Below are 22,966 nucleotides of genomic sequence, written 5' to 3'. Positions count from 1 at the left end.
GTATTAAATTTTCCGTCCATAAATGTGAAATGTCTTTTCATTTATTTAGATTTCTTCTTGAATTTATTCAACAGTGCTTTGTAGTTTTCATTGTAAAAGTCTTACACTTCTTTGGTAAAATACTTATTCTTAAGTATTTACTCTTTTTGTTACTGTTATATATGGAATTATTTTAATTTCCTTTTCAGATTGTTCATTTTAAATGTGTTGTTGTTTAGTCACTTAGTTGTGTTCCGACTCTTCACGACCCCATGGACTATAGCCCACCAGGCTGCTCCATCCATGGAATTTCCCAGGCAAGAACACTGGAGTGGGTTGCCATTTTAAGTGTATATGGGTAGAATACTTGATTTCTGTATAGTTACCTCGTACCTTGCAATTTATTTTTATTTATTTATTTATTTTGTACCTTGCAATTTAGTTGAACTTGATTTTAGCTCCAGTAGTTGGTGTGTATGGGGATGGTTTTCAGTGTCTAAGATCATGTCATCTGTGATAGTTTTACTTTTATTTTTACAATCTGAATGTCTTCAAATTTTTTTCTTGCCTAGTTTGTGGCTGGAACCCTTACTGCAGTGTTGAATAGTTAGAATGACAGGTGAAAAATACTTGACTTCTTCCTCATCTTGGAGTGCAAGCTTTCAGACTTTCACCACTGTTAAGCTGTCAGTTGTGTGTTTTTCATAAATGTCCCATATCATGTAGAGGAATTTCTCTTTAGTGTGTTGAATGTTTTATATTATGAAAGAGTATTGGATTTTGTCAGATACTTTTTTCCTCTGTCAGTTGTGATAGACGTGTTTTCGCCCCTCTTCTTTCTATACGTATGTATTGCATTGAGTTCTTGAGCCATTCTTTTATTTCTGGGCTAAGGTTCAGTTGTTATGGCATATAATGCTATTAATATTTTTCCAAATTTTATTTACTGGTATTTTACTGAAGTTTTTGCATTTATGGTCACAAGGGATATTAGTGTAGTTTTCTTGTCTTTGTCTGGCTGTGGTATCAGGGTATTACTGATATTATAGAAAAAATTGGGAAGGATTCTCTCCTATTTGTTTCCCCCAGATTTGAAAAGAATAGATACTTTTTTCGTTGCATGTTGGTAGAATTCAGGAGTGAAGACTTTGGTCCTGGATTTTCCTTGGGAGATTTCTACTTCATTTTGAAGGATAGCTAAGTCAGAAATATAATTATTAACTAGCAGTTTTTTCTTTCAGCACTTTGAATATTTTGTGCCACTGCCCTCTAGCCTCCAAGGTTTCTTGTGAGGAATGCCTTCGAAGCTCAACCAGGCAGTTTTCAACTCTGCCACTTTTTGTTGTGAAGACCCTGAAAGTCAACCAGAAGTGAGAGCTCAGGGCCTTTCTCTTGTCTTTCCTCTGCAGGTGCACGGCCTGAGCATGGTAGTGAAAGTCGCTCAGTTGTGTCCGACTCTTTGTGACCCCGTGGACTATACAGTCCATGGAATTCTCCAGGCCAGGATACTGGAGTGGATAGCCATTCTCTTCTCCAGGGGATCTTCCCAACCCAGGGATTGAACCCAGGTCTCCCACATTGCAGGCAGGTTCTTTACCAGCTGAGCCACCAGGGAAGCCCAAGAACATTGGAGTGGGTAGCCATTCCCTTCTCCAGCAGATTTTCCCAACCCAGGAATTGAACCGGGTTTCCTTCATTGTAGGCGGATTCTTTACCAATTGAGCTATCAAGGAAGCCAGAGCATGTGTTTGGCCTTCTTTATTCCCAGAAAGGTGCCTGAGCTTTTCAATGTTTGTATTCCCAAAAGCATCATTTCCCTGGCTTGCTTTCTAAGATTTTGGCTAGTCTTTTTTTTTTTTTTTTTTGCCTTTTCTGTTATCAGTTATCCCAGGCAGCAAGGACTAGTGCAGTACAATTGTCTGTAAATGTTTTCTACAAATGCCCTTGGGTAGTTGCTTTAGTTTTGGGAGAGTTCTGAATTAAGAGAGAGAAAGCAGGCTCTCTGCGTTGATCCTCTAGGTAAGCTACCAGACCGGTCAGAACAACCAACCACAGTTTCTTGTGTAAGATCTTTTTTTGCTTTGTTATCTGTTAACTGGGGATAAGAGCTGTTTGGTATCACTGCAGAGCTGGGGACCAGAGGAGGTAACATAGGTAAATAAAAATACCGCAGAACTTACTGTTCCTACTGAAATTGAGTTGTTTAAAATTAAAAAAAATTTTTTTGATGATGTGATCTCCTGTTTGTTACAGGTTTTGTTAGTTTCTCGAGTTCTGAAAAAGTCGATTTTTGACAGTATTGCCAGCTTTTTTGTTGCTTCAGTTGGTAAATCATCTGCCTGCAGTGCAGGAGACCCGGGTTCGATTCCTGGGTCAGGAAGATCCCCTGGAGAAGGAAATGGCTACCCACTCCAGTATCTTGCCTGGAGAATCCCATGGACAGAGGAGCTTGACAGGCTATAGTTCACGGGATTGCAGGAGTCAGATACAACTTGGCGACTAAACCACCACCACCAAACTTTTGGTGTACCTTACTCTACCATTTTTGATGATACCATTTCACTTTTGGAAGTTTTAAAATGAACTTTTCTGTCTTCTTTTTTTTATTTAAAATGTTTTTAATTGAGATACAGTTACTTTACAGTGGTTCAGGTGTATAGCACAATGATTCAGTTGCATATGTATATCTATATATATTCTTTTTCAGATTTTTTTTTCCATTATAGACTATTATAAGGTGTTGAATATAGTTCCCTGTGCTATGCAATAGTTCCTTGTTTCTCTGTCTTACATATAGAAGTATGTAACCTCAAATTCCCCATTTATCCCTCCTTCCCCTTTGGCAACCATGAATTTTTTGGTATGTCTGTGAGTCTGTTTCTGTCTTGTAAATAAGTTTATTTGTATGACTTCTTTAGATTCCGGGTGTTAAGTGATATATCATATATTTGTCTTTCTCTATCTGACTTAAAAGTGAAGTTTGTGAGAAAGTAAGAAAGTATCTGGTAATTCAATGTTGAGTCACCGAGTGGAGATAGTTTGATACATTGGTAATGCTCATGTCTTACCCTGTCATTTTAAAAATGTTTAATGAAATTAATTCATTTTGATATAGTTTGTGATTTCCATAGTCCATTCTTGAAGTATTGCAGTCAGAATTTTTTGAAAAAATAATGATATATGTTTCTCAAAGAACCAAGCAAAAGAATACAGATATTTACATAGGGAAAAGATCATGTAAAGTCATCCTCTGTTATCCTCTCCCAAGAATGAACATTATCAATAGTTCTATGGAGAATTTTTTTCTTTCAACATATAAACAATGCAGACATATTTTTATGTGTGGGTAACCCACCACTTCCTGCTGTTACATGGAATCATAATGCAACTATGTATGCTTTTGCAGTATTTCAGCATCTCCTTTCATTTCAGTAGTTTCATCTATCCCTCTCTCTCTTTTTTTTAACTATCTGAGAATTTTTGTAGCAATGAGTTTTGGCTGTGCTGGGTCATCAGTTGCTGTGTGGGCTTTTCTCTGGCTGTGGCAAGCAGGGGCTCCTCTAGTTGAGGCGTGCAGACTTCTCATTGCAATGGCCTCTCTTGTTGAGGAGCATAGGCTCTAGGTGCATGGTCTTCAGTAGCTGCAGCACTGGGGCTCAGTAGTTGCAGTTCCTGGGCTCTGGAGCACAGGCTCAATATTTGTGGTGTGTGGGCTTAGTTGCTCCGAGGCAAATGGATCTACCCCGACCAACGATTGAACCCGTGTCTCCTCCATTGGCAGATGGATTCTTTATACCACTGAGCCACCAGCAAAACCCTATCTGAGTAGTTTTGCATTAAGTCATTGTATCAAAATTTGTTCAATGAGATTTTCTCAGGTTGAGGCTACGTAAATAAGCTGCTGACACTGTCATTATGTAAATATTATAGCAGACTCATGTGAAAATTCTTTTCAGATAGATTCCTGAAAGGTGAATTAGAGGCTGGGAGGCTTGTTAGACCGATAGGTTAAAAGAATCATTTGTTGTTGGTTAGACGCTGAGTTGTATCTGAGTCTTTTGTGACCCATGGACTGTAGCCCACCAGGCTCTTCTGTCCATGGCATTTTCCAGGCACGAATACTGCAATGGATTGCCATTTCCTTCTCCAGAGAATCTCCCCCTCCAGGGGTCAAACCCATGTCTTCTGCATTGCAGGCAGATTCTTTACTGCTGAGCCACCAGGGAAGCCTGAAAGTCATACGTTGTCTTAATGTGAATTTCCCTTTTTACTGGTTAGGCTCAAGAATCTTTTCATGTTTATGGATCATTTCTATTTTCACGTTCTGTGAGTTTGTTGTTTATATCTTTGTACCATTTTTGAATTGAGGTATCTTTTTTTCTTTAATGAATTTATAATTTTTTCTCTTAAAAGGATTCATATTTATTCTTCAGGATTCAACTTAAATATAACAGCTGCACTTTCCCCTCAACCATTTTAGTGTATCTCACAGGAACTTGTTTTCAGCATTGTTATAGCATTTATTTTGTTAAATTCTAATTACTGGTTTATTGTCTTCACAACTGGATTCTGAATTCTTTGTGTAAAGATAGTGCCTGTGTCTTCCATTACTAGCAGAGAACATTGTGTCTATTAAGCTTACAAAGTTGCTCATGACTGAGGGATAAAGCACATGATTGATTTTAACTATAGTTTCTGTGGTCGATTGGGCAGGGATGATTATGTTATTTTCATTGTGTAGTCACTAAGTCATGTCCAACTCTTTGTGACCCATGGACTGTAGCCTGACAGGCTCCTCTGTCCTTAGGATTCTACGTAAATCACTAATTCTGCCTAAATCACTCTCCAGAAATACCCACATAACTGTCACTTACCTTCTTCTAGTCTGCTGAAGTTTTGCTTGGAATTAAACCTTTTCTTTTAATAAGATCTACACTGTGTGTGTGAAAGTCACTCAGTCATGTCCGACTCTTTGTGACTGCATGGACTATACAGTCCATGGGATTCTCCAGGCCAGAATACTGGAGTGGGTAGCCTTTCCCTTCTCCAGGGGATCTTCCCAACCCAGGGATCAAACCCAGGTCTCCCGCATTGCAGGCAGATTCCTCACCAGCTGAACCACAACTACCCACTGTATATGAAATTGCTCCCTCTTCAGTAGTTCCTGTTCTGTGCTCTTCTTTTCCTATTTCTGAGGGCATTTGTCTTCTAACTTCCTTATATCATTTGTTTATGTTTATTGATTGATTTTTAAAATATATTCCTATCCCCATTAAAATGAGGACCCTGGGATTTTATTTTATTGTTCTTTCTTTTGTTCATTGATGTTTTAAAATGGCTAGTACTAACTTGCTTCAGTCATGTCCTAGTTTTTGTGACTGCATGGACTGTAGTTTGACAGGCTCCTCTGTCAGTATGATTCTCCAGGCAAGAATACTGGAGTGGGTTGCATTGCTCTTCTTCAGGGAATCTTCCCAACGGAGGGATCAAACCTGCGTCTCTTATGGCTCCTGCATTGTATGTGGGTTCTTTACCTCTAGCGCCACCTGGGATACTTCCTAAGTAGGTAGTGCCTGACTGCTATACATAGGCATTTAATAAATATATGTTGATTTTATAGATTTTTCTAGAGAACAGCTTTACCATGAAGCTTGAATACCAGCTAGGCTTAACATGAGACCTAAACAGTCAAAGTGATAGTAGCATTGTAGCTCTTTTTTTTTTTTTAACAATGCTAGAACTGCAAAGTAAAAATCCAGTCTTAACTTTCAAGGATGTTAAGTTTATTATTAATAGCAAGATGGTTCTTAGCTGCAATACCAATGGCTAGAAAAGGAGCCCATTGACTTTAAAGATGACTGAAATTAGAAGCATTTCTGGAAGTGTTCTTTGGTGGTCTTGTGGTTAAGAATCTGTGCTTTCAATGCAAGAGACATGGGTTTGATACCTGGTTGGGAAACCAAGATCCCATATGCTGCACAGCGCAGCCAAAAAAACAAATAGAATAGTGTCTGCAGAGACTTCAAAAAAAAAGCCTGCCTGAAAAATGTAAAAGTAACCAACTAACATGAGACTGCCAGTGTCTCATCAGTATGGAGTATTGCTTAAAACCCCTTTATAGTCTTATGGTTAGGTAGCCCCCATACACTGATTGTTTTTACTAGTCTGTAGTGGACAGGTTAGGGAATTTTGTAGAAGGGAAGTTCTGGAGAAGTCCTGGTCCCTCCATGTTACTTTATTAAAATGAATGCCCATAGCGCTTTTTTCTCTATTCGTTGTTTTCTCTAGGAGTATCAGTTATGTATATTTTAGGTTATCCTTTTCAGACAGTCATATCAATGTCCTTTTCTAAAATCATTTTATACTTTTGCAAAAGTTGTGTGTGACTTTCTTAATTTCATGTGCTCTATTCCTCAGTGTATTTTATGTTTTTAATATCTAAATATCTGAGGATTTAACAGATACTTTTATTAGTTTATAGTTTAATTCCAGTGTAATCTGCACATATGTTCTGTATGATTTCATTCCTTTTAATTTTATTGAATTTGGTTTAGTAAATGTAAATTGGTGCAGCCGCTGTGGAAAACAGTGTGGAGATTTCTCAAAAAGCGAAAAACAGAGCTATCATATGATTTAGCAGTTCAACTCCTGGGTAAATGTTAAAAAAAAATAGAAACACTAATTTGAAAAGATAATGTACTCTAGTGTTCGTAAGCAGCATTATTTGTAGTTCCCAAGATATAGAAACAAGTGTCCATCTACAGAGGAATGGATAAAGAAGATGTGGTGTGTGTATATACACACAGTGGAATACTACTCAGCTGTGGAAAAGAATGAAATTTTGCCGTTTGCAACAATGTGGATAGATTTGAAAGGTTTTATGCCAACTGAAATAAGTCAAAGACAAATGCTGTATGATATCATTTATATGTGGAATCTAAAAATAATATAACAAACTAGTGAATGTAATAAGAAAAAAGCAGCAGACACACAGATACAGAGAACAAAGTGGTGTCTTTGAAGGGGAGAAGGGGAGACACAAACAGTGGGATGTAAAATAGGTTCAAGGATGTATTGTGCAACATGAGGAATGTAGCCAATATTTTGTGATAACTGTAAACGGAGAGTAACCTTTCCAAATTGTGCAGAAAGTAAATTTAAGAAAAGAGAATAAGGCAGATCTACTAGTAAATCCTATTTTAAGTATTAATTAGTATTATTTTTATTTTTGATGATTGACTTGATTAAAGTATAATGCTCAAGTAGTATATATGTGTGTGGACATTATTCTAGTTTGTATTTTTTATTATTGTTACAGGTTCTAAAATAAAGTTAGTAGAATGGCATTTCTCGTTGATGAAACTCTAATTAAAATGTCCCTGGATACCTTTTTTGTCTTGCATCTTTATTTTATATGTTGTTTTTTTATAAATATCACTTAATACATTGTTTGTTATGCTTTCTGTTTTCTTATGCAGGACCAAAAGATCTCAGATTGCTATAACTGAAGGCATTTTTGAGCTTCCAAGTCTCACAATTCAAGCTACAAGAGCTCAGACACTTCTGCTTCAAGCGATATATCAAAGTTGGTCTCATAGTGGAAATGTCAGCTCTTTAGCAGTTAATGAAGCTTTGATGAATGAAGTTTTCCAGACTGTAGGTAAGAACACCGTCTTCTTGACAAGTCTATGGAAAACTCTTATTAGAAGTGACTAATATTTTATCATTCAAATTCATTTGATAGCATGATCAACTTAAATTGAAGTGTATTTCTGTGAAAGCAGGTATTTATAGTTCCTGTGGAAAATCCAAGATATGAGTTAAGTCATTTGTTTTCTGCCATCAACTTGTAGATATACTTTGTAGTTGCAAGAGATTATTTTTTACCAAGTCCTTGTACAGATTCTTGGACAACTTTTGAGGGGATCAGTGTGCATATTTGAAATGATTAAAGTCAATTATAAATACAATATATTTGATTATGCTGGTAGAGTGGAATAATATTCCTTTTTAAATTTTATTTTAAATTTATTTTTTTAACCGAAAGATAATTGCTTTACAGAACTGTGTTGGCTTCTGCCAGACATCAACGTGAATCAATCATAGGTATACATATGCCCCCTCCCTCTTGAACCTCCCTCTCACCTTCCTCCCCATCCCTCCCCACTAGGTTGTTATATTACAATATGTAAAATAGGTAGCCAGTGGCCATTTGCTCTATGATTCAGGGAACTGAAACCGAGGTGCTGGAAAAAATTCTTAATTGTAGTTATTTTAGCATTTGGTAAACAAGTTATTTATTTTATTTATGTGAAAACCTTGAGTCTTACACCCTGAATGAATGAACTACTGAAAATTAAAAATTTACTTTGATGCCAGTATATTATCTTCCATCTTATCACTCACTTTATATGTAAATAGGAAAACTTATAGAAGGCTTGCTTCTTTTACATTGTATCAGCTCAAATAATGTTACTTTTGTTGGTAACATAAAAGAAGGATGTATTTTTATTGTGTAGTTATGCTTAAAATGTTATTTTTATTTTATACATTATTTATTAAAATAAATTTGGTTTGTTGTTGTTATACAATGCTTTTTAAGGTTTTAAGGTCAGACCTTACTATGGGAGTGTTTTAAATTCTTAAAAGATGCAGTTTAATTAGAGCCTTTTAAAAATTTGATATAGCCATTGCCTAATGTAAAGTTTTATGGTGGTTCTTTGTCAGGTTTTTAGTATTCTATAAAGAGATTATAGGACTGATGTTTCATTTGTTTAGAAGTTCTTAGCTTATGAAAGGGTTTTGAATTCTCTAAATCCCCTGAGATAGTGTGCAGATCTTTTTATGTGTATATATACCTATACACATATCCATATTTATGTTCTCTTTTTAATTTGATTCTTTTATTAAATGTAGTGACTCTGTTTCTTAGTCTTTTGAATTATATATTTTTATCATATTAAGATGGCTACAATTGTTTTATCTTTGGTTGGTTTTTGCTATACTTCTATTTTCATTATTTTACTTAAAACTTATCTGTATTTTTATGCTTTAGGTATATATTTGAAAATAGCATAGAACTAGATATTTTAGATCAAATTGTATAATCTGCCTTTTTGCTGGTAAATTCAATTCATTTATACTTGTGATTGTATTTTTTTGTCTTTGTTTCTATCATCTTACTGTTTCATTTCCTTTTATACTGTTTTAGTTACCCTACTGTTTTTAAAAAATGCTATTTTTCTCATTTGATTTTCCTCTGTATAATTGTTTGAAATTTGTATCCTCTTACTGAATTATTAACTTACGAAATAACTGATACTGCTTTGAAAAACAATTTGTTCTTCAAAAAGTAAAATGTAGAGTTAATATGTGTGCATGCTAAGTTGCTTCAGTCGTGTCCGACTCAGTGCACCCCTATGGACTGTAATCCACCAGGCTCCTTTGTCCATGGAGATTCTCCAGGCAAGAATACTGAAGTGGGTTACCATGCCCTCCTCCAGGGGATCTCCGGACTCAGGGATCGAACCCGGTCTCTTAGGTCTCCTGCATTGGCAGATGGGTTCTTTATCTCTAGCGCCATCTGGGATATAACCCAGCAGTTTTACTCCTAGCTGAGAATTGAAAACACATATTTACATTACATCTTATACATGAATTCATAGCATTATTCTGTTTTCCTTTTTTGCATGCAGAAGTGTTTATTGATTTGTTTTATTTTTATTAACAATTTAAAAAATTATTTTTCTTTATGCTGCACAGTATGTGGAATCCTAGTTCCCCAACCAGGGATCGAACCCATGCCCCTTGAAGTGAAAGCATAGAGTGTTAACCACTGGACCACCCAGGAAATCCCAAAAGTATTTATTTTTTAACCATTTTATATATTTAAGGTATGCAGCATGATTTTTTTACATATTTAGTGAAATGATTACCAGTCAAGCTAATTAACAAACCTTCTCACATAGATACCATTTTTTTTTCCCTATGATGAGAGCACCTGAAATTTACTCTTAACAAATTTCCAGTATATGATATAGTATTATTAACTAAAATCATCATGCTGTACTTTAGATTTCTAGAATTTACTCATTGTATAGAACTGCATCTTTGTATTCTTTGATCAATATCTCTCATTTTCCCCACTTCCCTACTCCTGGTAAACAGTATTCTGCCCTCTGCTTCTATGAATTTGACCTTTTAAAATTCCACATGTAACGGAGATAACATAGCATTATTCTTAACAGCCAAAAGGTGGAAACAGTACAAATGTCTCTTACTGATGAAAGGATAAGCAAAATATGTTATATCTTTACAATGAAATATTATTAGACATAAAAAGGAATGAGGTACTGATACTTCATTATCTTATGTGGATGAACCTTGAAAATATTAATGCTAATTAGAAGAAGCCAGATGCAAAAAATCTCATATTTTGATTCTAGTTTCATGAAATGCTTAGAATAGGTGGATCCACAGAAAGAAGTAGTAGATTAAAGGTTGCCAGAGCCTGGGGAAAGGAAGGATGGGGAATGACTTCATGAGTTTCTTCTGGATTGATGAAAATGTTCTTGAAGTAGATAGTGGTGAAGTTTTCACTCTTGTGAATATGGTAAATTCCTCTTAATTGTACACTTTAAAAGGATGAATTTTATGTTACATGAATTTTATCTTGTTAAAAAATGTTTTAAATTGATGACTGTTTAACTGGCTTGAATTATGAGTTGTGGTCTGAATGTTTGTGTCCCACCAAAATTCATATGTTGAAATTCTAATGCCATTGTCATGGCCTTAGGAAGTGTGGAGCCTTTGGGGGTTGATTGGATCGTGAGAGTGTAGTTATGAGATCAGTGTCCATATTAAAAGAGCCCAGAGAGTAGCTCCCTTAACCCTGCTATCATCTGAGGACAGACGAAGAAGTAGGTGGTCTGGAGCAGGAGGTGGTTCTCACCAGACCCTGGCCATGCTGGCAGACTGATTTTGGACTTTCTGTCTCCAGAACTGAGAGAAAAATTTCTGATAGCAGCCCTAAGGGACTAAAACATTTTGTCATTGCCATTCATATGACCATTATTTTATGTGGAGTTACGGTACAAAAGCTTTCCTTTCAGGTTTGCACCTGAATCGTCTACAGTGAAGCCTTTCTTTGGCAGAAGCATTTATCACTGTTTGAAATTAACTAATTCATTTTTTTGTTGTTGTTGTTTATCAAATTTCTATTTTCTGTGACATTCCTTCCAGAGTGTTTTGTTTGTTTTGGTTTTTGGTTGGGTATCTCATAGTGTTTGTTGTTTGATGTTCAGTTGCTAGGCCGTGTCTGACTCTTGGGACCTGTGGACGGCTGCACCCCAGATTTCCCTGTCCTTCACTATCTCCTGGAGTTTGCTCAAATTCATGTTCATAGAGTTGGTGATACTGTCTAAATGGCTCATCCTCGGCCATAGTGTTTTCCTTTTGCCTTCAGTTTTTCCCAGTATCAGGGACTTTTCAGCATCAGTTCTTCCAGTGAATATTCAGAGTTGATTTCCTTTAGGATTGACTGGTTTGATCTCCTTGCAGTCCAAGAAACTATCAAGAGGCTTCTCCAGCACCAGGGTTTGAAAGCATCAATTCTTTGGTGTTCAGCTTTCTCTATGGTACAACTCTCACATCTGTACATCACTACATGAAAAAAACATGTTTGGACCTTCGTTGGCAAAGTGGAGTCTCTGCTTTTTAATATGCTCTTTAGGTTTGTCATAGCTTTTTAACAAGGAGTAAGCATCTTTTAATTTCATGGCCATTGTCACTTTCTGCAGTGATTTTGGAATCCAAGAAAATAAAGTCTGTCACTGTTTCCACTTTTTCCCCACCTATTTGCCATGATGTGATGGGATCGCATGCCATGATCTTATTTTTCAGTGTTGAGTTTTAAGCCAGCTTTTTCACTCTCCTTTTTCACCCTCATCACAAGGCTCTTTAGTCATCTCATTGTATTAATCTACCTTTATTTAAAATTTTTGTTTTTGTTGCTTAGATAGCCTAAAACTTCTTACTAATTTTTGATCATACTTACGTTATAATATTCAATCTGACAAATTAATTCCATATTTCCTTTTCTGAATTTACCGAATGGACTGTGCTATGTAAAAACATCTTATTTAAAATTTCTTACTCTAAAAACATTCCCTCCTGATAGGATTCTGCCATAGGTCTTAAAAAAATGGAATAGATAAGTAATCACAGGTTAAGTGGTTTATAACCTGATAATCTGGGACTAATTTTTTGGAGATTAAGGGAGTTGAGGAAAATGAAATGTGTTAGGAAATGTTTATCTCTTTTTCAAGATTTCTTATTTTTATCAAATGAAGCAGATTTAAAGTATATCATTGAATTAATCAGCTAAAATATGTTTTAAAAGCCTGATTGCCAAGTGTCTAGTTTTCTTTCTTTTTTTTGCTCTCATCACCCCACCCCAAGTCTTACTCTGTTCATTTTATTCTTAGTACAGTGCTTCTGGTGTTTGCTCAGTCAGTCGTGTCTGACTCTTTGTGGCCCCATGGACTGTAGGACACCAGACCTCCCTGTCCTTCACTATCTCCTGGAGTTTGCTCAAACTCATGTCCATTGAGTCGATGATGCCATCCAACCATCTCATCCTCTGTTGTCCCCTTCTCCTCCTGCCCTCAATCTTCCCCAGCATCAGGGTCTTTTCAAATAAGTCAGTTCTTTGCATCAGGTGGCCAAAGTATTGGGCTTTCAGCTTCATCATCAGTCCTTCCCATGAATATTCAGGGTTGATTCACTTTAGGATTAACTGGTTTGATCTCCTTGCTGTCCAAGGGAGTCTCAGGAGTATTCTCCAATACCATAATTCGACAGCATCAGTTCTATGGTGCTCAGCCTCCTTTATAAAGGTTCAACTCTCACATCCAGACACGACTCCTGGAAAAGCTGCAGTTTTGACTGACCTTTTTTGATAAAGTAATGTCTCTGCTTTTTAATATGCTGTCTATGATTGCATAGTTTTTCTTCCAAGGAGCAAGTATCTGTTAATTTCATGACCATTGTCACCATCTGCAGTGATTTTGGAGCCCAAGAAAATAAAGCCTGTCACTGTTTCCACTCCCCCCCCAACCCCGATCTGTTTGCAAAGAAATGATGGGACTGGATGCCATGGTCTTAGTTTTTTGAGTGTTGAGTTTCAAGCCAGCTTTTTCACTCTTTTCTTTCACCTTCATCATCTTTAGTTCATCTTTGCTTTCTACCATTAAAGTGGTGCCATCTGCATATCTTAGGTTGTTGACATTTCTCTTGGCAATCTTGATTCCAGCTTGAGCTTTATCCAGCCCGACATTTCACATGATGTACTCTGCAGAGAATTTAAATAATTCGGGTGACAGTATACAGCCTTGATGTACTCCTTTCCCAATTTTGAACCAGTCCTTTGTTGCGTGCCAGGTTGTAACTGTTGCTTCTTGACTTGCATACAGGTTTCTCAGGAGGGAGGAAAGTTAGTTTTGTATTCTCATCTCTTTAAGAATTTTCCACAGTTGTTGAAATCCACACAGTCAAAGGTTTCAGCATAGTCAATGAAGCAGAAGTAGCTCTTTTTCTGGAATTCTCTTGCTTTTTCTTTTATTCAGTGGATGTTGGCAATTTGATCTCTGGTTCTTCTTCTTTTTCTAAATCCAGCTTCTACATCTGTAGGTTCTTGGTTCAGGTACTGCTGAATCCTACCTTGAAGGATTTTGAGGATTACCTTTTAGCAGTAGAGCAAGAATTGTACTTCCTATGCAGCATTTTTATATAAAGAAAACTAAGCACAGAATAATAATCCTTTATTCTTGGTTTAAAGGTACAGTTATTTTACTATTTTATTCACCTCATTAGTGTCTTAAAAATACCTATTTAATCTTAATTAATATTTTTTCTTTTAATAACTGAAGGTATTAAACATGTCTGTATATGTAAAATCAAGTAACTTTAGGTTGATAGATTTCATTGGGTCATAGAATATGCAACAGCTTTGTGCACTTGTCTTTAAATGCTAGATAATAATGGTGCTTCAGAAATGAAATGTCAAATTTTGTTTCAAATCTCAAAACTGCAAATCCCTTTAAGGAAGAAAAGTCATTTTCTTTATAGCGTCTATATTACTTATTTATTATTTTAATAAACTCTGTGTTTTCTTTAAGTGAATATGTTTGTGAATATTGAATTATGCTACATGTTCTTAAAGCTACACTGGATTTTTCTTCTCAGCCTTTAAAAAAGAGAATAAAATGAACAATTATTAAAATAAATAGTAAAGCTTTCTGTGCTAATGCCTGCTAGAGATATAATTTTGTGCATTGTTTAGTTCAGTTCAGTCGCTCAGTCGTGTCCGACTCTTTGGGACCCCATGAATTGCAGCATGCCAGGCCTCCCTGTCCATCACCATCTCCCGGAGTTCACTCAGACTCACGTCCATCGAGTCCGTGATGCCATCCAGCCATCTCATCATCTGTCGTCCCCTTCTCCTCCTGCCTCCCAGTCCCTCCCAGCATCAGAGTCTTTTCCAATGAGTCAACTCTTCGCATGAGGTGGCCAAAGTACTGGAATTTCAGCTTTAGCATCATTCCTTCCAAAGAAATCCCAGGGTTGATCTCCTTCAGAATGGACGGGTTGGATCTCCTTGCAGTCCAAGGGACTCTCAAGAGTCTTCTCCAACACCACAGTTCAAAAGCATCAATTCTTCGGTGCTCAGCCTTCTTCACAGTCCAACTCTCACATCCATACATGACCACAGGAAAAACCATAGCCTTGACTAGACGGACCTTAGTCGGCAAAGTAATGTCTCTGCTTTTGAATATACTATCTAGGTTGGTCATAACTTTTCTTCCAAGGAGGAAGCATCTTTTAATTTCATGGCTGCAGTCACCATCTGCAGTGATTTGGGAGTCCCCCAAAATTAAGTCTGACACTGTTTCCACTGTTTCCCCATCTATTTCCCATGAAGTGATGGGACCAGATGCCATGATCTTATATTAATCTTTCTGTTACATATAGATCCTGGTATAGTGACTGCCTTACTGTCTCTCTCAGATAATAAGAGTATTTTTACTTTTCAGCTATTAAAATTTCCTGAATTATAGTATGGTCATCTATTTATGTCTAGACCAAGGGCAGTTTGTTTCATTCTATTTCAATTAACTTTTTTATTTAGAAAGTGGTGATAATATTTGTTGATCTACTCATAGAGTATTTGTGAAGTGCAATATTGTTTGTGGAGTGCATTTGTTGTCTTGTCCTGGCTATAGGTTCCTGCTGGCATCATATACCTGGGGATATTGCTTATGAAAGTGGTTGTAAGGTGTGAGGTTCTTGGAGACCGAGATAACCACTGTCAGAATTGGAGTCTCATTGATCCATTGTTTTAGCTGAGAAGATAATAGGGAAAAGGTAAATTCAAGAGTAAGGAAGAAAGTAAATAGGTTAACAAAGTAGTGAATTATATAAAAGAAGAACAAAATTCAAGATGTAGATAAGGTCTTGTTTGAGCTTATTGAAGAGACTGTACATTGTGCCTCTTTAATATAGTTGTTTACAAGAGGCTATACTAGGCTCTTGGTCACCTATGAAGAACCATATATTCTCTCTTCTGCTAGAGATTCCAAAGGAGAGTGGAGCAACAGAATATTGAAGTACAGTGGGATACTAGAAGTAGATGAAACCATGTCCTTTAATATGCTTTTCACAGACTATACAGTTGTCTACCATGCATTTTTCCTTTAATGAGCTGCATTTTGCAGGGACTGGATACCATAAGACTTACTTGAACAGTCTGAATTGACTCACCTTTTTTAGGCTGATGTTTCTCATGCATTAATTTGTTTATCTTACTTGTAATATTGATGTCAATAGGTTATGTATCCTCTGTTACATGGCGTGAAAATTTTTGCTTAGAACATTTCAGTGTATTTCTCATGTATCATCTCAGAGATATTCAGGAAGTAAGCTAGTTTTTGAAGCCAGGGCTTTGGACCTTTCTGTTATTATTTATTTTTGCTACATCAACCAAACTCTATGGTAAATAAGACCAGAAAAAAAGTAAGATAATCAAAGTTTTCCATTCCATAGAAATCATGTAATGAAAGAATATAAAATAATGGGAATTTAGTTAAAATAATAAAAAATTATAAATAATAAAGCAGAGATACTAAGGTTGGAAGTAAGTGTGTATTAGTAATTGAGATCTTGATTTACACATTTTTATTGTTTGTTTCTGATGGTACTCATATCATAGAGGTTATAAGCTTTGTCCTTTTGCTCAGGGTTAAAATACAAAGTCACATATGGCTTTTCTTTGCTCAGGGAAACGAAGACTTGTTACTTCTTTTTCTTTATTCAGATAGTTCATTGTTTTATTGACAGTCTAGTTCTGGTCTTTGTTGGGACCAGACTTTAAAATCTGTGTGCAAGGTGATCAAATGGACATTTGAATCTGTTATTTAAGTGATGTCTTAATGTTAAAATAAAAATCTACTTTCCAGAATGTAACTGTAAAAGTATTTTACGCAAGATTTCATGTGGGATACCTTAATGGTTGAATAATAAATTTTACCTCATAAAAATGAAATTCAATAATACAGTAGCTTTCTCAGCTCAGTAGCATCTGGTCTATTCTCATGAGAGCCAATATTTTCCAACTCATTAGGATCATGTCGTTCTGTATGTCGTCAACATTGACTTAGCCAAGCTACCTTTACTTACATAACCGCCAAACTATTAAATAGGTCTCTTGTGGAGTGAAGTCAAATATTCCTCTTACTTTACTTCTGCCTTAGAAGAGGGGAAGAAAATGTACATACTGTAACATTTAAACATCTGGCCTGAAACCACATCAGTGTAACTTTGAGGAAAGTTTCGGATTTGGTATTCTTCCCAGGTGTGCATATAAAAAGGGTTTTGGAGTTGCTGAACAGTTCTTTAACCATTTGGGAAAAAGATTTGAGGTGCAGTGATATGCCTTTTCTGTCCCTCACTACTTCCCTCAACATGTATGTCCAGTGCGTTCTGAAATACGTATTTTGAACTGGGATAAAATTTTCTTTCTAGATAGAAGTACTGATTTTTAATTTATCCTTGGCTGTAAATAAAAATACTTGAGTTAAATTTGCATTAAAATTACCAGTAAGACTTTTTGATGTTTAAATCAGAATAATAATTTAATAAGATAAATAGCAAAGACAGAAATGAAAAAGATACTCATGCTCACGGATTGCAGCATAGTGACTTGCCTTTCACTTATTGGGAAATGATTGCCACAGTATTTAGTTACTATCCATTGCTTTGTATATTTAGAATAAAAAAAGAAAATATTTTTCCCCTTGCAATGAGAACTTACAGGATTTATTCTTTTAGCAACTTTCAAATATAATACACAGCGGTTAACTATAGTCATCATGTTGTACTTTACATTTCCAGTACTTATTTATTTTATATGTGTTTGTGTTAGTCATTTAGTCGTGTCTGGCTCTTTGTGACTCCATGGAATGTAGCCCACTAGGCTCCTGTTTATGGGATTCTCCAGGCAGGAATACTGGAGTGGATTGCCATTTCCTTCTCTAGGGGATCTTACTGACTCAGGGATTGAACCCAGGTCTCCTACATTGCGTGCAGATTCTTTATCATTTGAGCTATAGGGAAGTCCCTTATTTATTTTATAATTGGAAGCATACACCTTTTGACTGTGCTGACTCATTCAGTGGTTTCCAACTCTGTGAGCCCATGGACTGTAACCTGTCAGGCTCCTGTGTCCATAGGGATTCTCCAGGCAAGAACACTGGAGTGGGTTGCCATGCCCTCCTCCAGAGAATCTTCCCAATCCAGGGACTGAGCCCAGGTCTCCTGCATTGCAGGTGGATTCTTTTCTGTCTGAGCCACCAGGGAAGCCCAGGAATACTGGAGTGGGTTGCCATGCGCTCCTTTAGGGAATCTTCCCAACCCAGGCCTCAAACTCAGGTCTCCCACATTGCAGTCAGATTCTTTACCAGCTGAACCACCAGGGAAGTCTAAGAATACTGGAGTGGGTAGCCTATCCCTTCTCCAGGGTAACTTCCTGATCCAGGAATTGAACCAGGGTCTCGTGCATTGCAGGTGGATTCTTTACCGGCTGAGCTACCTGGGGAGCCCACCTTTTGACTGCTTTTATCCAGTTTCCTTACCCACCTTTTGACTGCCTTTATCCAATTTCTCTCTACTCTCTATACCTTGCCTGTTGTAATCACAAATCTGCTCTCTTTTTCTGTGAGGTCTCCTCTCCTCCTACTTTCAACATATATGTGAGATAAACAGTATTTGTCTTTCTTGACTTACTTCACTTAAGATGGCCCTTAAGGACCGTCTTTTCTTGTGTGTGTGTGTGTGTGTGTGTGTGTGTGTGTGTGTGTGTGTGTGTGTGTGTAAGAGATGCCAGAATTTCCTTTGTTTTTTTGACTGAATAATATTCTGTGGAATACTTTCGGAATACTCAGCAGTGGCCACAGGACTGGAAAAGGTCTGCTTTCATTCCAGTCCCAAAGAAAGGCAATGCCAAAGAATGCTCAAACTACTGCACAATTGCACTCATCTCACATGCTACCAAAGTAACTCTCAAAATTCTTCAAGTCAGGCTTCAACAGTACATGAACTGTGAAATTCCAGATGTTCAAGCTGGATTTAGAAAAGGAGGAACCAGAGATCAAACTGCCAACATCTGTTCAGTCATTGCAAGGAGATAAAACCAGTCCATCCTAAAGGAAATCAGTCTTGAATACTCATTGGAAGGACTGATGCTGAAGCTGAAATCCCAATACTTTGGCCACCTGATGTGAAGAGCTGACTCATTTGAAAAGACCTTGATGCTGGGACAGATTTAAGGCAGGAGGAGAAGGGGATGACAGAGAATGAGATGGTTGGATGGCATCACCAACTCAATGGACATGAGTTTGAGTAAACTCCGGGAGTTGGTGATGGACAGGGAGGTCTGGCGTGCTGCAGTCCATGGGGTCACAAAGAGTTGGGCACGACTGTGCGACTGAACTGGAGTACTCCATGTGTGTATGCAGCATATTTTCGTATTTTCTTTATCCATTCATCTGTTGATGGAGACTTTGGTTGTTCTCATATCTTGGCTATGTAAATAATGCTGCAGTGGTCATGAGAGTGCAGATGTGTCTTTCACATATGATTTTATTTCCTTTGGACATAGACCCAGAAGAAAATTTGCTGGGTCATATGATAGTTCTATTTTAAAATTTTTTAGTAACTTGCATTCTGTTCTCCATTGTAGTCACGCCAGTTTGCAATCCCAGCAGCACTGCTCAAAGGTTCTCTTTCGTCCACATCCTGGGCAGCATTTGTTATTTTTTCTCTCTTTTTTAATGATAGATAGTCTAACAAGTATGAGGTGATACCTGCTTGTGGTCTTGATTTGCATTTCCCTAATGATTAGTGATGCTGAGGACATTTTTGTGTACCTGTTTGCTGTTTGTATATTTTCTTTGGATAAATGTCTATTCAGGTCCTTTACCCGTTTTTAAATTGTATTTTTTTTTCCTGCTGTTGATTTATATGAACTCTCTCTATATATTGAATATTAGCCTCTTAGCAGATGGATGATTTTGAATTTTTTTTTCCCATTCCATAGATTTCCTTTTCTTTTTGTGGATTTCTTTTTGCTGTGTAGAAGTCTATTTTTTTGTTGTTAGTTTTGATGTACTCATTTATTTTTGCTTCTGTTGCTTGTGTTATTATTATATCCAGAATGGTGTGAGATAGGGATCTAATTTTATTCTTTTAACATGTGAATATCCAGTTTTCTCAGCCATCATTTATTGAAGATTTTGAGTGTTCTTTACTCTCTTATCAAATGTTAGTATGCTTGTGTTCTTTTCTGCCTTCTTGATTCTGTTCCATTGTTCCATACAACTGGTTTTATGCCTTTCCCATAGTTTTTTGATTCCTGTTGCTTTTTAATATAGTCTGAAACTGGAAAGTGGATGCTTCCAGCTTTGCTTTTCTTTGTCAAGTTTGCTTTGACTGTTGAGGTTTCTGTTGTTTCATGTAAATTTTAGGTTTTTTTTTTTTTTTTTACTATGTTTGGGAAAAAATACTGATATTGGAACCTTGATAGAAATTATGCTGAATCTGCAGTTGGCTTTGGGTAGCATAAACATTTTAACATGATTAATTCTTTAAGTCCATGAACATGGGCTATCTTTTCATTTATTTAGGTCTTCCGTCTTTTTCATTATGAATGGGTTATAATTTTCACTGTTAAGATCTTTCACCTCCTTGATTAAATTTATTTGTAAAGGTTTCATTGTTTTTCATGCTCTTGTAAATGGAACTATTTTCTTTATTTTTTCCACATAATTTGTCATTCTTATATAGGAAATGCCACTGATTTTTGTATGTCAGTTTTGTTTCCTGCCACTTTGGTGAATTTGTTCATGAGATTAATAGATTTTTAGTGATGTCTTTAGTATTTTCTCTCTATAAAATAATGTTACCTGCAAATAGAGATGGTTTTAGTTCTTCCTTTCTAAATATGATTTTTGTGTCTTGACTGTTTGCTCTGGTTGGGCCTTCCCGTATTATGTTGAGTTGGATTGGTAAGAGTGGGTGCCCTTTTGTTGTTTCTGATCTTAGGGAAGTTTCCAACCTTTCGCCACTGAGGATGATGTTAGCTGTTTGCTTTTCTTTTATGGCCTTTATTTTGTTGTGTATGTTCCTCCTCCACCTAGTTTTTTATGTGTATTTATTGTGAATGAAAGTTGAATTTTTCCAAATGCCTTTCCTGTGTCTTTCAAGATGATTGTATGATTTTTTTTTTCTTCTTATTAGTGTGATTGTGTCACATTTATTGATTTGCATATTTTGAACCATCCTTTCATTCCAGGGATGTGTTTAGTAGCCTTATCTGGCTACCAAAGTACTGCTGGCCTCACTCTTCCTGAACAGTGCATCAAAAAAGGAAGAGTAACCTCATCAGTCCATTTCTTAAGAATTATCAGTGACTCGCCATTGCTTTCAGGATAAACTTAAAACCCTTTAGGACCAGCATTCTATCGAGCCTCATACATCATCTCTGGTTGAATCAAATCCTGCATACCTTGCTCTTCAGATTCCTTGCCTTCATGCTCCACCACACCCCAAAAGAAGGGCTGATTTATTACCTCTTTTCTATTTTATTTATTTTTTATTTTTTCCTCTTTTCTATTTTAAATGTAACATTAATATTAATTTTCAGTATTAGTGTTACTGTTTCCTCTGCCAGTGCTTGGCAGAGTTAATTATTTTTTCTTTTGTGGTGGTATTGTGGTTAATATATCAGCTCAGTTAAACAGTTGTTTATTATTACCCTAGTAACTGCTAGACTTGGACTCTGCTTCAAAGATGTATCAGTGTACCTGAGAAATATGTGATCTTTGATTGCACACATTATTCTTTATTGTTATTTTTGTCCTGAGGTTTTCTGATAAAATCTAATATGCTGCAGTAAATCATATTATTTAGATGATCATATGAATTATCTTTCAGTTATTACTTAATTTTAAGAACTAGATTATAAATATATTGAAAATATGCTGGTGCATGGGGATCACCCACAGAGATGTTATGGGGAGGGAGGTGGGAGGGGGTTTCATGTTTGGGAACACATGTAAGAATTAAAGATTTTAAAATTTAATAAAAAAAAAAAAAAAAAGAAAAAAAAAAGAAAATATGCAAGTAATGTAAACTTAAAAAGTCATTGGTTTTAAGTATCAAATATAATGACATTTACCCCAGATTTTATTGTCAGAAGTAAATAACAGATAGTCTTCTTACAAAAAATTTTATTAGTAAGTAACTAGATACAGCTTTCGTCTGTTTTATTGAAATTTAATTGATTATGAGTAGAAAGCATTAGAAAATCTCATGTGCTGTTAGATTAATATTATTTGTAAATTGGAAAGCAGAATTTATCAGTAAAAAAACTAATGATTTTTTCCATTATCTGACTTGACCTGGTTTTGTTGATCTTTCCCCATAAGTAGTAGTTACTATTTGTAATTCCTCATTTTTCTAAGAGCCTGCTTGATACTCTGCAACCACCTTACTTTTCTGTATAGTCACATCCACTTGATCTCTGCTTGTTTTTTCATCTGTGCCTCACATCTGGGTTTGATTCTGTTAATCTGGGAATGATTTAAGAAATACACATCCAGGTTGACTCAGGAGCATCTACTCAGCTGTGCAGTTAATCCTGCTCTGACTGTGTGCCTTAGCTCTGTTGATTGAACTTCTCCTTGAGTTGTCCAAGCTTCCATGTTTAACTGCCATTTCAGTTCCTAGATGTCTGTTCGGCTGGGCCATTCCTTGTTTCATCAAAGACTAAGGTCATAAATTTCCCTTTCCAGACTTCCATAGATTCTGGAGGCTTTTTCCTTAACTTCAGTCTTGTGTATGTGGTACTCTCCACTAAATGTTACCAGACTGTTTTTGAAGGATATACCTACAGACTGCCAATTTTACCTTTTTTCAAAGAAAGATAATTATTGATCATATTGCATATGCCTGCTGAAATGCTTACTGCCTTGCTTCTCATTGGCCAGGTATCTGATCTGACCACTTGGCTCAACTTTTGCATATTCTATGTGTTCTTTATCTAGATCGGGAGTTGGCAGCTCTAGCTCACTGCTTGTTTTTGTAAAAAAAAATTTATTGGAAAATAACTCCCTTGTTCCTTTAAATATTGTCTTTGGTGTCTTATGTCCTACAGTGGCAGTGTTGAGTAATTGCAGCAGTGATCATATGGTTCGCAATTCGAAAATTTTTACTTTCTGGTCCTGTACCAGAAACAATTTGCTGACCATTGGTATAGGTTGGTTTGCTTTTAAGTTTTATTTTATTATTTATTTGGCTGAGCTGGGTCTTTGTTGCTGGACATAGGTCTTCTCTAGTTATGGTGAGCGGGGGCTGTTCTTTGTTGTGGTGCATG

The 22,966-nt window shown here is 36.4% G+C and overlaps 1 protein-coding gene across 2 annotated transcripts in view; it reads left to right on the top strand.

The window, feature by feature from the left end:
• Positions 1–22,966, top strand: part of VPS13B (vacuolar protein sorting 13 homolog B) — a 779,806-nt gene that overhangs the window by 126,136 nt on the left and 630,704 nt on the right. For both annotated transcript variants that reach the window (XM_068984062.1, XM_068984063.1), the window contains exon 16: positions 7,458–7,639. In XM_068984062.1, the coding sequence (XP_068840163.1) occupies positions 7,458–7,639 (182 nt within the window). The remainder of the gene's footprint in view (positions 1–7,457; positions 7,640–22,966) is intronic.

The sequence above is a fragment of the Capricornis sumatraensis genome, chromosome 11 (genome assembly GCF_032405125.1).
Source record: "Capricornis sumatraensis isolate serow.1 chromosome 11, serow.2, whole genome shotgun sequence".
In the NCBI taxonomy this organism is placed as follows: domain Eukaryota; kingdom Metazoa; phylum Chordata; class Mammalia; order Artiodactyla; family Bovidae; genus Capricornis; species Capricornis sumatraensis.
The sequence above is the reverse complement of the archived record's forward strand: the minus strand, read 5'-3'. Positions and strand labels throughout refer to the sequence as shown.